We start from the raw sequence: 16620 nt of genomic DNA on the forward strand, positions 1-16620 counted from the left end.
GCAGCAAAGCCGCGTTTGGGCTGAAGCTGTGGCTTTAATTAAGGCTCCTGTACTCATGGAAGATTAGCAGTGCAATAGGCTTTGTTCAGGAGAGCAAGACCTTCATGTAAAATTTCCCATTTTGGGGAAAGGGAGCATTTGTTACTATATGCCAGGTGAGATGTTATGCATCACTTACAAAACACAAGGTGACATGCATGTTTACCAGAGAGAGCAGTGTAAAATGTAACTCCTGTGCTCTGTATAGATATATACAGCCCTTAGATTTTGGTTTTTAGAAATCAAGACTCTTAAGATTCCCTACCCTATCATTCTATAACTCCAATGAACAATTCTTCCTCAGTGACCCAAAGACCCTCACCCACTACAGCAAATGTGCTGTTGAAAAGGTATATGCAAATCTAGTTTTTAAAAATCAAATCATATTTTCAATGCACCAAGGGTTTATTACTTATGCCAATTCCTTGAAAACTAGCCACGCTTAGTTTAACTTTTGTGTAAATCCAGATTCTCAGCTGTTGCAGGGCTTCAAGTGAGGTATTACCTGTAGCCTGGATTGTTTAGGAATCCCTGGGGGTACAAACAGTTAATGTGCTCAGCTGCTAACCGAAAGGCTGGAAGTTCTAGTCCACCTAGAGGAACCTTGGAAGAAAGGCCTGGCAATCTACTGAAAAAATCAGCCATTGAAAACCCTATGGAGCACAGTTCTACTTTTACACACATGGGGTCTTACACACATGGATTTGGAATTGACTCCACAGGAACTGGTTAATATATGTTTACTGCTGTCTTTCAAGCTGAACTTTTTTCTGGGCTGAAACATTCTTAGGGCCACTGTGCCCTGACAATGTAAATATATATGGAGAGCCCACTAAGACGTATACTAGGTTATTATACATTAATCTCTCATACAGGTAACTCAGTATCTTTCCTGCATTCAACATTTTGGCTTTGTTTTTCCTTCACAGCATGAAAAATTGCTAAATCAGCTCCGGCTGACTAGACTTTCTTTTCATTTCAAATAATTATATGACACATTTAAATTGTACAAACACACTAAACCATATCTCAAATGGAGTTGAGTATTCAAAAAATATATTTTATGACTCAAGGTTGTTAAGATTTATTTGCATAAAAATGCCAGTATTTTCCCACCAAGTCCCTAGAAATATACCACCACTCACCTAAGGAAGAGTGGTACGGCAAATGTGCTACTGATCCTTAAGAAACAGATAAATTCTAAACAGTCGTGTGGAAGCAGTGCCAAGAAAACTGGTAGTGCCCAGAGACCCGAGGGGCAAAGGACCTGAGTCTGTCAGAGTTTGTGTGACAATGTGCGGCGTTCAGATGTAGAATTCCTCCATTTCGCCATCTCCAGGGCCAGCCAGTGTTGGGGGTGGTGGGATGTCTCTGCCCGTTGGCTTGACTTTGGAAAGGGCACAAGGGGGTTCCTGGGATGACTCTGTGAGTGAGGAGGTGCCGGAAGCCGAGGAAGCAGCAACAGACGTCACTGAGGAGCTGGAAGACCCTTTGGTGAAGAAAGGAAGGGAAGGCCTGGAGGCCTCGAAGGCCACCGCGCTCACAGCAGGCAGTGGTCCTTCTCTGGAATCCTTGTGCTTGGGCCAGCGGCTGCCGCATGTTTCTGAGGGGAGGCCTGTCTCCACACTGCTGCAAAACCTACTGGGTGCAGAGTACGCAGACACCACAGAGAGGTCTGAGGAGGACAGCCTCAGGCCCGTGTCCACGTCAGTCTCCTGGGCACCCTCTAAGTCATCAATGGAGAGAAGCTGGCCGTGCCTCCACTCTGCTGCCCTCTGCCCTGGGGTACCTGTGTATGAGAGCCACTGTGGTTCAGCCAGGGGGGCTGGGGAGGGAGCTCCCAAAGGCAAACAAAACAAGGACTTGCTTCTCTGGAGAGACCAGGGATGGCTGGGAGGGCTGCTGGCTCGTCTGGCAAAGTCCTGCTGGTCGCCGTTACGCAGGCGCACCTGGCCAAGCCCCGGGCATGGACCGGCCGGCAGGGGCTGCTGGCTGCGGCCAGGGGTGCAGCTCAGTGCAGTGCTGTTTGGAGAGGGAATGCAAGGAGGTGTCTTCTCTGAGGAGTGGTGGGCTCTGCTGGGTTTGGAAAGCTTCCTGTGCACCCTTTGTGCCTGTTGGGGAAAGAGGGCATATCACGTTAGTGCAGGACTGGGGGTCAACTGCTGATGGGGTTTCACTGTTACTGAGAAACTGTTTCAATTCTCCTGGAATTCAGATTTCTGGGTTCATGGAGTTGGGGTGACCCACCTAGGCCATTTGCCCTTAGGAGTCCTTTTGAACATTGAGGCTTTAAGGAACTGGTTTTCCTCGGGTCACCTTCAAGTCAAACAGTAGCCTACTAAGCAGCTTAGTGAGACCGTGCAGCCAGTTTCCAAGAGCAGGAACTCTAGGGTCTGACTGGAAGCTGCCTGCCCCTTGTCATGAGTGGGTTCTGACTCACAGTTTTAGGATACATGGTATGTCCTTAATGACTGTTTTTACAAGTGACTCACCCTGAAACCCTGCACTTGCTCTGAGAAGCCAACATGAAAGGAATTTACAATGACCCTCAGGAGACTACCCTGCCCGGACTGGACACTGCCAACATAACCTGCTCTCACTGTCCTCTCTTCAGAGCACCTTCCCAATACCTTCGGGTGACGCTGCCCTAGCCAATTCGTATTCACTCAACAATAAATACATTCTGTTAGACTAATTTCTGGTGTTTCTTTGGGAGTTTAGGTTTTTAACATTACTCATCATGGAACACCTTCCAGTAACAACAATCTCACGGCACCACCAGAAATTTCATTCTCCAAAGTAAAGCAAAGGTAGAAGCAGCGGTAGAGGTACACTCAGTTTGAGGAGACATCTCCCAGCCTAGGAGAAGATTCAGCTTCCCTTCACACTGGGGAATAAAGCTCAATCTGCACATGCAAAGGGCAAGCAACACACTCCCAACAAGAGGAAGGACCTGGCTCAGCATGGTTAAGGGCGATAAGAATTACTATTAAATGCAAAAACAGTGCTAGGAGGGTTTCTGTTTCCCTTCAGCCAAAGCATCATGATTGTGCTCACCTGTAGGTGCTATTTTGAAATGTTACTGATGAGCGGGTGGCGGCCATCAGGGCCATGCACAGGCAATTTCAGATCAGATCAACATGGGACTTGATTCCAGTCCAGGCGTGACTGCCAGGGCGCAACCTCAGGGGTTGCCGTGGTTCAGGGCAGTCAGTCTTTAATGCATGAGAAGCCAGCAGGAGATTAGCATTTATTTACGTGCTATTAGGAACTGGAGTCCTGGGAGATGCAAACAATTAACTTTCTCAGCTGCTAACCAAAAGGCTGGAGGGTCCAGTCCACCCAGAGGTGCCTTGGAAGAAAGGCTTGGCAATCTACTTCTGAAAAATCAGCTACTGAAAGCCCTATGGAGCACAGTTTTACTCTGGCACACATGTGGTTGCCATGTGTTGGAGTCAATGCAACAGCAATTAATTTTATTAAGAACTACTGATTCCTCCATGTTTATTTTGCCTTTTAGAAACTATGTACAGGAAAAGGAGCCACTAACTCTGCCTAACCCCTTTAAGGTCGCACCCTGTCCTCCTCTTCAGCAGACCGACCCTCCCTCCCCCTCACTGCAATCCTCTCAGGAACCTGTGTCTGTCTCATGGAGCTGGGATCCTCTCTTCTCAGGCACATTTGTACCCGGGTCTGCTTCTCTCAGATCCTCACCCTGGTCTGGCTCAATGCCCGCGTCTGCAGGCAGCCTTACTACGCAAAGTTCTAATTAAATAAAGGATTCAGCATCAGTGGGTCTGGCCTCATTTAGTATACAAGCATGTGATTCATGAATCCTTGAAATAAGAAAAGGGTTCTGAATGGGGTTCATATAAGGGATACCTCCTGGCGCCCAGCAGGCTAGGAGACACGGCCCTTCCCTAGACAGCAAACACCCCGCCTCCCTGTTAAACAGGAGCCTGGTTTTCCCACAGCCACTTAGAAAATTTGGTGCAATGCAGTATACATTTATTGTGTACCTACCGTGGGTAAACGGAGCCCTGGTGGCTCAAACAGTCGAGTGCCTAACTAGTAACTGAAAGGTTGGCAGTTCGAACCCACCCAGTGGCTCCATGAGAGAAAGACCTGGTGATCTGCTTCTATAAAGATTACAGCCAAGAAAACCCTATGGGGTAGTTCTATTTTATCACTTGAGGTCACCAAGAATCGGGGGCAACTCGATGGCACCCAACACCACCACTGTCGATAAAGGAGGGGAAACTAAAATGGGACTGTCTTCGACCATATGAAGCTTACATTTCACTGAGGGCAGAAATAACTCAGACAAGACAGAAAGTGGCCACAGGCATGGAAAGGCCAAGAGGGAGGGACCATGCTAGGCTGGTGGGTGAGGAAAAGTCTTCAGTGGAGGTGGCCCCACAGGGGGCCTTAGAGAATGGGCAGCTGTGTTCCTGGAGGCTGGTGTGAGTCGGAGGGGCTGGACTGGGGAGAAGACCAGCACAAGCAGAGGCCTGGTGAGGCAGGTGAGTGAGGGGCCTGCATGGGGGAAGTTTGGTTAGAGTCCCAGGTGCAGGAAAAGGAGTGATGGGAGGTCAAGTTGGGAATGGAGATTAGGGCTATATTGCTCAAAGAGACCTTGACCACCTGGTTAAGAAATCCACATCCTTACCCCTCTGCTAGAGATTCAGTCTTGGTTATGTTTCTTCTATATGACCACTCCTTTCACTGAGTTCCAAGATCTTCGTTTGCCTAATTCCAGACATCTCTAAATCCTATTGACAGACTAACTTATTTTCTTTTCATCCAATGTTGCTGTTGTTAGTTGTCATCGTGTCAGCTCTAACTCATGGTGACCTTACATACAACAGCACAAACTGTTGCCCAGTTCTGTGCCATCCTTACAATCGTTGTGGTTATTATGTCAATCCATCTCACTGAGGGTTCCCTCGTTTTCACTGAGCCTCTACTTTACCACACATGATGTCCTTTTCTAGCGATTGGTCTTTCCTGAGAATGTGTCCAATGTAAGAGAGCCAAAGTCTTGCCATCCTTGTTTCTAAGGAGCATTCCAGTTGTATTTCTTCCAAGACTTGTTTGTTCTTCTGGCCGTCCACCGTATATTCAGTATTCTTCACCAACACCACAATTCAAATGCATCAATTCTTCTTTTGTCTTCCTCTTCATTGTTCGACATTAACTGAGGGTACTGTATACATAGCTTCTCAGCTGGTGTGTCTCAGCTTTGAATGGGTTATTAAAGATGTGCCAAGATACTATTTTCACAAATAGCCTCCTAGAGCATATCAATATTATCATTACAATTCCCTGGTGCTCTCTGACAGGAAAAAGGTCTGAAGAGACAGACACAGTTAACTTTGAATAAAGCATGGTCTTTGCCCCCAAGGAGTTAGCAATATAACATTCAAGTATAATAAAATGAGCCATGATTGGAATCTGTATAGGGATGCTGGGAGCACAAAGAAGAAGTGGTCAGCTTTATGCTGGGGTGAGGCAGTGCGGTGAGTGGTAAGAAGAGCTTGCTTTGGGAAGTCATGCTTCAACAAAGCCGGCGGTGGGGACTCGGGGAGACAGAAAGGGCAGGATGGCACAGAGCAGCCTGAACAGACACTGGGAGGCAGGAGTTAAAGCAAGAGGTGAGGCTGGGGGGTGAGAGCAGCCTTGTCACTGAGGCTGGAATCACATGCTGGTATGAGGCACAGAAAGGTTTTTAAGCAAGCCGGTGGCAGGGTCAGATTTGTGGCACGGTGTGAAGAAGAATGGATTGGCGTGGACAAGGCTGGAGGCAGGGAGACCATTTGGAAGATACCATAGTAGTCTTTTAAAGTTTGGGACAAATGAGCCACATTTTCAGTTGCTTGCATGAGTCTCTTCTCAATCAGCAATTCAGATATTCAGGATTTTCTATGAATTCTCTGTCTTACACTTCTGATTCTCTCCTTAGTACTCAGTCTCTGCATTCAGGATTCTGTTCTTTTTCTTTTCTTCCTTCCTCCTTCCCTGCTTACTTCTCTTTATTTTCCTTTGTCCCCATGACTTGGTCACATTCTCCCTCTTCAGGCTCTGAACAGCATACTGAAATTCTCAGGTCGTCCTGCTACGGGTGGCTTAAGGAGCTAAAGGTGAAGAGCAGCAATTAAGGAGATTTCTGATAGTCTGAATTATGGATCCCTGTAGAATGTGATGCAAAATGCTTTTAGCACAGGTAGTAACTGGGTGCAGTGATTCCTCTAAAGATCACACTCCACAAGGCCATTCCCTCCATGAAGCTTCAGTTTGGAGCAGCTCCAGATTTTATGGGAACGGAGGACCTAGATGAATATGGGAAAGAAAGGTTTTGGGCATAGCCGATTCCTTCTGGGGCAGGATTCACGCATCAGGGCTTGCTGTTCTGTGTTCCCACTGCACCCGACCTCCCAACCCTGCCCTTTGGACTGTGTACTGTAAGACTCTGGTTAATGATCTATCTTCTCTGCAAGGATCTGGGCACCATGAGGGAGATCCTGCTCAACACATGCTCTGCCCAATGCCTGCCCCATGCCTGCCCCAAGCATAAGAATGAATGAAGAGTCACAGCTTTGGGGTGGCATAAGAAGAGGACTCAGAAGGCCCAGGTGTGCCTGAGAGGTGTCACAGCTGGATGGCTCTTGGATTGACCGATTTTCTCAATTATTTGAGTTTGGCTAAATCAGAGAAAATAAGTCATGAGGCTCGTTAAAGATGGAAGCCCTTGGGTATGGAGACAACATTAATTAATTAAAATGTTTATCTTATTTTTCCCAAGGGCGAATTCTTCTGGATGCCCTAATGCTGTTCTCTTACTTGGAAAGTATGCACCACCCGGTAACTTCCACCTTCGGAGGCTTATTCAAGAAACATGCTCTCGGTGAGAATTTCTGCAGTCTCGAGTCTGTGTTAAAAATAAGCCTTCCGGGGTATCAATTCATGAGAAGCAAAGGGCCACAGTTCCCATGAAAAGAACTGCTAGGGGACAGCTATATTTTTCCAGTGTCAGGAGATAGGGCTGCACTAAATTTGACTTAAAACCAGGCATGACTAGCAGAAAGGACTAATATTTGTGGTTTTGGGAGATTTTTATCACTGTGCTTGTTTAACAGAAACTTACCTGTAGTCTGTCTTATTTTTACCACCCCAGGAGCCCAGAGAAACCCTCTATTCTGCTGCTTTGAAGAGAAGGTGGCGTCGGTTCTTTTCACAAGAGGGGTGCCCATGGGCACAGTGGAGGGGCCCGCTGGGTGGCTGAATCCACCACTCCACACCGCTGCATTGCCCACGCAGGAATCCTGGGGTAGGCAAAGGGATCCAGACAGGGGAGCCTGACTGAGGAGGGCTGGTCTGGAACCTACACCTCTCCCTAGTACCCCGAGTTTGGCCCCAGGGCTGATGCACGTGGGGGACTCCGCGGGAGCAGATCTGGGGGTATTCTCTCTGCCCACTGGCAGAGAGGTCAGCCTTTAAAAGAGGGGTCTTGTCAGACCTAAAGGCAACCTGTATCGGCAAAAGTGGGGAGCTTCTTCACGTGCTGATAAACAACAGATTCTGGAGTCGAATTATAAAAATTTTAACAAAGATTTTATTGGAGAGTAAACCAGGTTGCTGCAGCAGGGATGCCTGGCATGCGAGAGATTCCCAGGGCTTCAGTTTGAGAACGATTGCCATCTTTTTTCATAAGGTCCTCTGAGGAAGTTAGTTGGGAAGAAGAGACAGGTTCTGGAAAGTCGTCACTTAAGCAGAGGCGGGTCCTTTTGAAGCGGGGGCAAGTTTGTGATTGGGCCACATGCTTTTTTTTGGTTTGTGCCCGGCGCAAGGGTTGTTGCCTTTGCTATGATGAAGCCTCAAGAGAATGTGAGTTTGGAAAGTCCCAGTTAAGTCAGGTTTATAACTATAGGTGGAGGGGCCTGAAGCTGGTCTGAATGGGGTACAGTCATTTCTGGCAGACAGTGCCCTCCCCTGGTGGTGGCTCTGCTTCTGGCCTCTCCTGCTGCTCGTCGACTTGACCAGGAGTGGTAGAGGCTGAAAATGGACGATTGTAGATGCTTCCAATGACTCTCCTCAGTGGACCTTTCTAGAGAGAAACAGTAACCTGTGTCCTCCTCACTTCGAAGCTTCCCTCTGCTTTCAGCTCTTGGGAGCTGCCCCCTGAGCTGCTTTAGGCGACAGCAACAATTAACTGTGGAGTCAGCTTTCTTTCCTTCTCTTTGAAGCAATGCAGGCTAGTGGACTCGTGTGAATTACAGTGTTTCCTTTCTTTGATACTTAAAGAGCTTTCTCTACAGAACAGAATAGCTTTCCATAAACTACTCCGATTAAGGCAAACCAGCTAGGGAGAGCTGGTCATATCCCTGAAATCCCCAAAAAACTGGAACGCAGTAATCGTCCCATGAGGTTTTCATGCAACTTCAAGCATAAACAATTTGTAGGTGGGGAAGTAAAGAGGGCTGGAACGGACCTCTGAGCCCAAGCACATTATCCATGGATTCTGGCCTCAATATCCAGGATCGAAGTGTCAATCACGGGGGCAGCGGTGGTTTCAGTGGTAGAATTCTCTCCTTCCATGTGAGAGACCCAGGTTAAACTCCCGGCCAATACGCCTCATGGGCAGCCCCCACCTGTCTGTCAGTGGAGGCTTGTGTGTTGCTACGATGCTGAACAGGCTTCAGTGGCGCTTCCAGACTAATACAGACTAGGAAGAAAGGACTAGCAAGCTACTTCTGAAAATCAGCCAGTGAAATCCCTATGGATCACAGCAATCTGATCCCCAGGTGATTGTGGGGAAGACGCAGGACCAGGCTCCATTGTGCATGAGGTCACCATGAGTCAGGGACTGGCTCGATGGCAGCTAACAATAACAGGTGTCAGTGCCAGCTCATTCCCTGCGATGTGGACAGAATCCTTTCTTCTTAAAATCCCCAGTAAAGGTGATTCTGCCCCTCACCAAGTACCCTGGGCAGTATCCCTCTATCTTGGTTCACAGTTGGGGAGTTCTCTCTCTCTCACACCTCTTTCCAAGTCAAGCAATTTTTCCTTGCTTTGTCTTTGGCAGAAACGTGACCAGTGTGGCATTCTCTGCTGTGTAACAAGCCCATGATGGACCTTCTCGCCCAGGGCCTAATATAAACTAGGGGCCTTCTCATGGAAATCAAGCAATGGATTCACATGAGAAATCAGATTTTTGCTCTAAAAAAAAAAACACCCGTATTTTGCGTCTCCTTTTACTGTCCTCTTAGTTGGCTTTCATGTGCTTGCTAAGGGTACCGGCCACAGGCAAGCCCTGTGCTGTCTTTATCCACGGTCAGCGGAAGAGAGGAGGACGATTTAGAAGAAAAGGGTAACCAAAGCCAAACCTGTCACCGTCAAGTTGATTCTGACTTGTGGCGACCCTATAGGACAAGTAGAATGGCCCCATAGGGTTTCCAAAGCTGTAATCTTTGTGGAAGCAGACTGCCACATCTTTCTCCCACAGAGCGGCTGGTGGGTTCAAACCACTGACTTTTCAGTTAGCAGCCAAGCACTTACCCACAGTGCCATCAGGGCTCCTTTGAAAACGGCAAGGCTCACTCTAAAAGTAGACAGAGCCTGTGCACATCTTGTAAAATCAGTGACATTTTTAGGTAGAAAGTTTGAAAACTATTTGTTAAAGAGATTCTAGACCATATTAGAATGATGAATTAAATAAATCTTTGCTGGACTGTCATTTGCCCATCTTCCTGTTCCCTTTGCCATTATGGTGATGCAGCACTTCCTGGAGAATAATGTTAAAGCAACATTCCAATTTACTCCACGCAGAATGGCAGACATCTCCAGAATCAGTAAGATGGCAGTGACGTGACAATCTGTGCCCCTCTACCCAGACTGGCTTCCTGCCCACAGCTGCAAAGCCCCTCTTCCCCCCAGCTGCACCCCATACTCTTCTCTGAGTGACCTCTCTAACCCCCAAACCTGACTGGGTCCCACTGGCAGAACAGACTCCTCAGCAAGCTCCACAAGGTCCTACCTCCCCTCAGCCTTGTGTTTTGCTGGAATTGTCGCCTGTGTGCTCCGGCCATTTAGAACTATCACTGTTGCCAAACACACCAGATGGGTTTCTATCTCTGGGACTTTTCATGTTGCTCCCAAAGTCTGTCTGCTTGGAGAACACCTGCTCATCTTCTGGAGGGTGATGGTGGTGCGAATGGCTAATGCGCTTGGCTATTAACCAAAAGGCTGGAAGTTTGAATGCACTCAGAGGTACCTCAGAAAAAGGGCCTGGTAATCTACTTCCAAAAAATCATCCACTGAAAACCCTATGGAGCACAGTTCTACTCTGACACATATGGATTACATGAGTTGGAACCAACCTGACAACATAAATACCAACAGCTATTACTTGGTTTTGATAGGAACATAGTCACAAAGACTCTGGTATAACAGGGAAAGCAATAGCAATGTCTAACGATAAATAGCAGAGTCCTGGTGACACAGTGTTTAAGAGCTAGGCTGCTAACCAAACGGTCAGCAGTTGGAATCCACCAGCCGCTCCCTGGCAACCCTATGGGGCAGTTCTACTTTGTCCTACAGGGATGAGTCAAAATCGACTCGACAGCAACGGGGTTAATGATAAACAGCAGTTTTTCAAGTCAAGAAATAGCCAAGGGGTGCCACAGAGACCAGCTTTGTTTCATATCAGTAGCAGCTCTTGGGAAAACGTGGCAAGTATCACAGAAAAGACTAAATGGAAAGAGACTGCGAGCACCTAGAATTGCTAGGAAACAACCAGACTATTCAGCTGATACACATTACAACAGAGAAAATCGAGGTCATAGATCTGAGGACTGCGAGACGAGGCTGGCAGATCTAATGACAGAATCTCTGGGACAGAAAGAGAAGCCTCGAGAAAGGGGCACAATCACACCAGACCCAAGGCCTTCTCTGTGCACACATGCTGCATCCTTTCCTGAATATACATAGTCAGTGCTACCTGTGAATTACCTGCCCACTGGCTGTAAAACACAGAAGTAGACTGAACTGATTCTTGTATTAACAAAGGATCATCCAAATTTCATAAAGTATCACTGATTTAAAGAAATTTCAAGAGGGAAATATCCTTTGACATAGTTTAGTGACCAGAACTTAGAGGTGAAGTGGCTGACTGAAATGATTAACAATTGAAGCAAGAATTTGTGCTTTTATTTACTGGAGCAAGAATCGAGAGAAAGGGTGTTTTTGTTCTGAATTACCTGGAAAACTGCTCCAATACTTCATTTCAGTTTTCCAGTGCACTGTTGGCACAGTGGTTAAGAGCTATGGCTGCTAACCAAAAGGTCAGCAGTTCAAATCCACCAGTCACTCCTTGGAAACCCTATGGGGCAGTTCTACTCTGTCCTATAGTGTTGCTAGGAGTCGGAATTAACTGGATGGCAATGATTTTTTTTTTTTTTTTTTTTTTTACAGGGTGGGTATAATGCTAGCTTGTGGCACTAAACTTTAGCCAATTACTATATTCCCGGCCAGAGGATCATTCATGTGTATACAGAAGGCTGACTGGAGTATGAGAGATTTATTTTAACCCAAGGTTGGTTTCTCAGCCACACAACATTTTGGCCAGAGAATTTTTTGTGAGTGGACGTTCTGTGCACTGCAGTGTTCAGTCACATCCCTGGCCTCTGTCCACTAGATGTCAGTTGCGCCTCCTCCCCAGTGTGACAGGCAGAGACCTCCAGACACTGCCCAATGTCCAGGACAGGAAGGGGTACCAAATCGTGCCCAGGTGAGAACCCTGCTAACCTTTCTTATTATGGGAAATTAATGCTCTCGCATAAACTCGAGGGTCAGTGTTCTGTGGGAATGCCACCCCATCATTTTTAAATTTAATTTTTACAAAGAATATATGTGCATAGTTTTTAAAATCACGTAGTTCGACAAAGATTATAGTTTAAAAAAAAAAGGTTCTACCCTCACCCCTGATTCTTATTTCTTAGGAACTTTCTTCAGTGATGCAAATATTCTATATCTGCACTGTCCAATATGTGGTACAAACAGTTCATACTCAAATACTAATCTAAAGGTTGGCAGTTCGAACCCACCTAGCAGCACCACAGAAGAAATGCCTGGCAATATGCTTCAGTAAGGATGACAGCCAAGAAAGCCCTATGGAGCAGTTCTACTCTGTAACACATGGGGCCATGAGTTGGAATCGACTTGATGGCAATGGGTTTGGTTATTTGGTTTCGCCTCTCTGTTCTCCAACTTCCTGCCTGTGTCTTGAAGTCAGTCAGGGAGTGGGCTGGGTTGGCTGGCAGAATCACAGTTGAGGATCTAGGATTTTCTTCCTGGGTTTAGTATGGGCCTCCTACCTCAAGTGTGCTTGGTTATCTTCAAGTCTAGGTCAGCTGGTCTACCTTTCTAGGGAAGCACTTTCAGGCTTCTGATGGAATGAGGAAGAGGTAGTTGATTTTGGGGCCTAATTGCTTTTTATACAACTTTTAAACCAATGTTCCTATTTCACCACCCTCCTCACCTAGGCACAAGCACTGTGAACTCACTCCGCCCCTGTCTCCCTGTCAGCTCGGCCATCTCCTTCAGTCTCCTTCCTCAGAGCTGGCAATATGAGGCCTGGGTATCATGTCTTGGCCATTCAGTGGTTCAGAACTATAAAGGCAAGAGATGGCCACGTCCCCGAATAGTGAGGGGAGGAGATTGTATAGTTTGGATACCGTCAGTCTTGTAGGAGGAGCCCTAGTGGTGCAGTGGTTAAGAGTTACAACTGCTAACCAAAAGGTCAGCAGTTCGAACCTACCAGTTGCTCCTTGGAAACCCTATGGGACAGTTTCACACACTGTCCTATAGGTTCGCTACGAGTTGAAATTGACTCAACGGCAACAAGTTTGGTTTTTTTTTCAATCTTGTAGGAAGCAAAAAGGGGTGTGTTCTCTCAAAGATAGCCCATTGAGTCCACATCCCCCAGCCACTTGTATGAGGTTTGGGGTTGGGGTACGGGGTGGAAAGAGTTCTGGTTCTACTGAACTGGGTCACCCAGCAAGCCCTGAAGAGGGAAAAGGCTGATTTCACAGTTGGAGGTTCACTGAACTTAGAAGTGTGGAATACTTATCATCTTTTATCGGTTTTAGGTCTGAACTCCAATCACTAATTCACGGAAAACTGGGCACCCCTCACCACTGTTGGACATCAATAAAAATGGATTATCAAAACTCAAAGACAGTGCTAGTGCAAGGCTGAGCTAGCTGACCATATCTGAAAAGACATTTTCAAAAACTGCCATTGGATTTGCAAAGTTGGCATTACAGTCCCCAACTACTGAGGCCGTCCATTCCTCTCCCCCTCCTCAGCCTCTGCCACTTACACTATCACTATGATCAGTGAATACACGTATTTCCCAGGAAAGATACTGGCAAAGAGTCCTGAAGGCAGAGATTATTATGAAAATACATCAGAGGAATGGAGAGTGGAATTTATTATATTATTTAGGCCAGTTATTTGCAGTCCTGGCTGCACACGAGAATCACCTGGGAAGCTTTCAAAAAAATATCCCACCCCAGGATCAACTGAAATTTTGAAGTTGGCCATCTCCTTCTTGCCCCTTCCTCTGAGCCGTGGCAACACCGGGCAACTGAATTTTGAAGTCATGAAGACATATAGTACGTACCGCACCACCACCCCCTCAAAAAAAAACAAAAAAACAACCAGTTGCCATCAAGGTGAGTCTGACTCAGGGTGACGCCATGTGTGTCAGAGTAGAACTGTACTCCAGAGAGTTTTCAACGGCTGCTTTTTCAGAAGTAGATCACAAGAACGTTCTTCCAAGGCACCTCTGGGTGGACTCAAACCACCGATCTTTTGGTGAGCAGTGAATGTGTCAACCGTTTGCATTGCCCAGGGACTCTATCATTCAGAATATCACTTCTAGTAGCCAAAAGAATAGGTACATGCCCTTGACACGGAAAAATAAAGTTAGGCTTAGAGAAATCAGAAGGTTGGCCTAAAGCAACTGGGGTGGAGACAAATCGGAACACCCCCGGGTCCCGGGCATCACAGTTACAAAAGCTCCCCAGGTGATTCTGAGATGCCGCTGGGCTAGGGACCACTACTTTAGGCCAATGTTCTGATTTCCTCTTATGCCTAACTCTTTGTGTCTGGGGCATGTATCTATTTTTATGGTTACTGGAAGTGATATTGTGAATGATTATGTGCTATATATTTTCATGATTATATACTCTTGAAAATTTAAAGAAACCTATTTCTTACTCTCTGCGAAGTAAAGTCTTGCAGCAACCTTCCAGCTCCAAAACTCCGTGATTCTAAAACTTGAAACCCAAAGCCCAGAAAACTGTGCCTTGTATGACTTGCACTGAAAGCTTGTGGGTGGGCTGGGGGGCAGGCCTAGCACACAGGAATATTGTTTCTTTTTGTTGTACCCCCTAATATGCACATTAGATTAGCTTCACTTGTACACTGGACCTATCCTCTCAATTAACCTTTTCCTGGAAAATTGATGTGGATAATGGGAATTCCGGAGACTGAGTTTCCACTGTCATGTTCCCCTGTGGATGATTTTTACTTTGTTCTTATCTGCAAATCTTTTTCGTCACAAAACTTGCTTTTTAGCACTGGGTCCTCATCCGTTCCAACCCTTCCTATGGCTTACAGAAGTTTGCTCTTGCAGCATTATCTGTTAATTCACTTAAAACTGACAGAACTGTTGAATGTACAGTAAAACCTGTGAAAGCCGGAACCCATGTAAGGCAGAAACCTGTCAGAGAAGGAAAACTCAAGTATTTTCCACTAAAACGAGCAACAGAAAAGTGGTAAGGCTGCACGCTATCAAAGGCGGAAAACTTGCAAGACCCCGTAAAACAAGCCGGTCTGTGGAGTCCTGGCCCTCAAAGGCTGCACTTAGCAATGTGTGTCCCAGAAACACAGGCGGCCCACATCAGAAGGGGTCAACTGGCCAACAGAACACAGACCCAGCTGAACGAGAGCTCTACCCAGTCACCATCAGAGCACATGGACATCATCATCAGTGCAGATTCTAAAGGGTAAAGATAAAACAAACAACCAGCTGCCATCAGGTAGGCGCCGACTCATAGGGACTCCATGTGTGCAGAGTAGAACTGCACTTCATAGTTTTCAAGGCTGTGACCTTTTAGAAGCAGATCACCAGGTCTGTCCTCCGAGGTGCCTCTGGGTGGGTTCCAACTGCCATCCTTTTGGTTAGAAGTCAAGTGTTTAACCATCTGCACCACCCAGGGTAAAGATAAGTCTAAATCTTCTCCATAAATTTGCCTAACTGGGGAAAAATGTTGATTGTCGAGATTAGTATTGTGATAACGATGCCTCTACTCAGCAAACAGGATTCAGGACAGCACCTCAAAGCTTCGTGGGTCAATACGAAGCATACCAGGAATATGTTAGGGAGAATTCACCGTCGCTGGTCCACACGGCAGTATTCATTAGGTTCTGAGGTGCTCTTGGGCCAGAAGTCTGTGTGGGCTTTCTTTGGGGGTGAAAAGCAAGTAAGAACATAACAGAGGAAAAGCCTTACTATTCGAGACACAGATGAAGAAATAGAAGGATGTGAAGATGGGACAAGACAATAGATACTCAATAAATGTGTCAATTATCTAATTTGTTCGCTTAAGACAAGATGGTGTACAGTATCTTTCTATGTTGTGAATGGAGACTGAGTTGTTTTAGGTTTGCATTTTCAAGTATTGTAACAACCTAGCATGTGGTCAGTTGGTCATCTGCCTGAAGAAGTACCAGCCACCTTAACTTGCCTGCGGACATGAGGGCAGAGGGGGAGTCTGGGTCTGGGGTCACTGCTTTGGGTTGGGCCCACTCTGGAGTTGCAGAGGACCTACACAGAAGAGGTGGGCCAGATCCCTATTTCCCTGGGATCTGGGACAGCTGAGTGGCAACAGGACACCGTGGGTGAGAGCGGGGCACCCACTCCCTCACCTATCGACCTGAAACTCGCCCAGATCAGTAGCTGGGTCGCTTGGAATAGTTCTGGCTGGGAGTAAACTAATCTTCCATTAGTTACTCAGGTGGGGTCTATGTAATCAGTTAAAATTCTGGAGTATCAACGTAGGTTTTCTGATTTCCTTGAAGGCAGCTTTTGTACACAGAAAAAAAAATCCAAAAGCTACTTAAAAAAATATTCAATTAATTAAAGCTATCAGCTTCAAGCCCAATTTTTCCTGAAACTTTCAGATTTGAGTTCAACTCATAAATCTTATTATTCTATTAATAAATTCAGCAAATGTTAAATGAGCTTTTGCAGTTTAATTTTCTTAAACATTTTAAACTGCATTTATAAATTTCATGCACTGAATTTCTTTTTCATCAGTTGTCTGATTACTAAGCAAAATACTTTAAGGATTCAGATAACTGTAAATCTAATCAACTAAACATAAACATGGTGAATATTAAATTCTCCTAAATGTCTCAATGTTATAAACTTAGGGAGGTGTCACTCCTCTATCTCTCGATTAAAAATTGCAGATCTAGACTTCCGGCAAGATGGCGGTCTAGGCAGAAGCACCA

General features: G+C 46.2%; 1 protein-coding gene across 1 annotated transcript in view; it reads right to left on the reverse strand.

Moving 5' to 3' along the window:
- Positions 1–1343: 1343 nt before the first annotated feature.
- Positions 1344–16620, reverse strand: part of FAM124A (family with sequence similarity 124 member A) — a 114529-nt gene continuing 99252 nt past the window's right edge. Inside the window, exon 4 of the mRNA XM_004376565.1 lies at positions 1344–2150. Coding sequence (XP_004376622.1) covers positions 1344–2150 — 807 coding nt within the window. The remainder of the gene's footprint in view (positions 2151–16620) is intronic.

This window comes from Trichechus manatus, unplaced genomic scaffold (genome assembly GCF_000243295.1).
Source record: "Trichechus manatus latirostris isolate Lorelei unplaced genomic scaffold, TriManLat1.0 scaffold00044, whole genome shotgun sequence".
Classification (NCBI taxonomy): domain Eukaryota; kingdom Metazoa; phylum Chordata; class Mammalia; order Sirenia; family Trichechidae; genus Trichechus; species Trichechus manatus.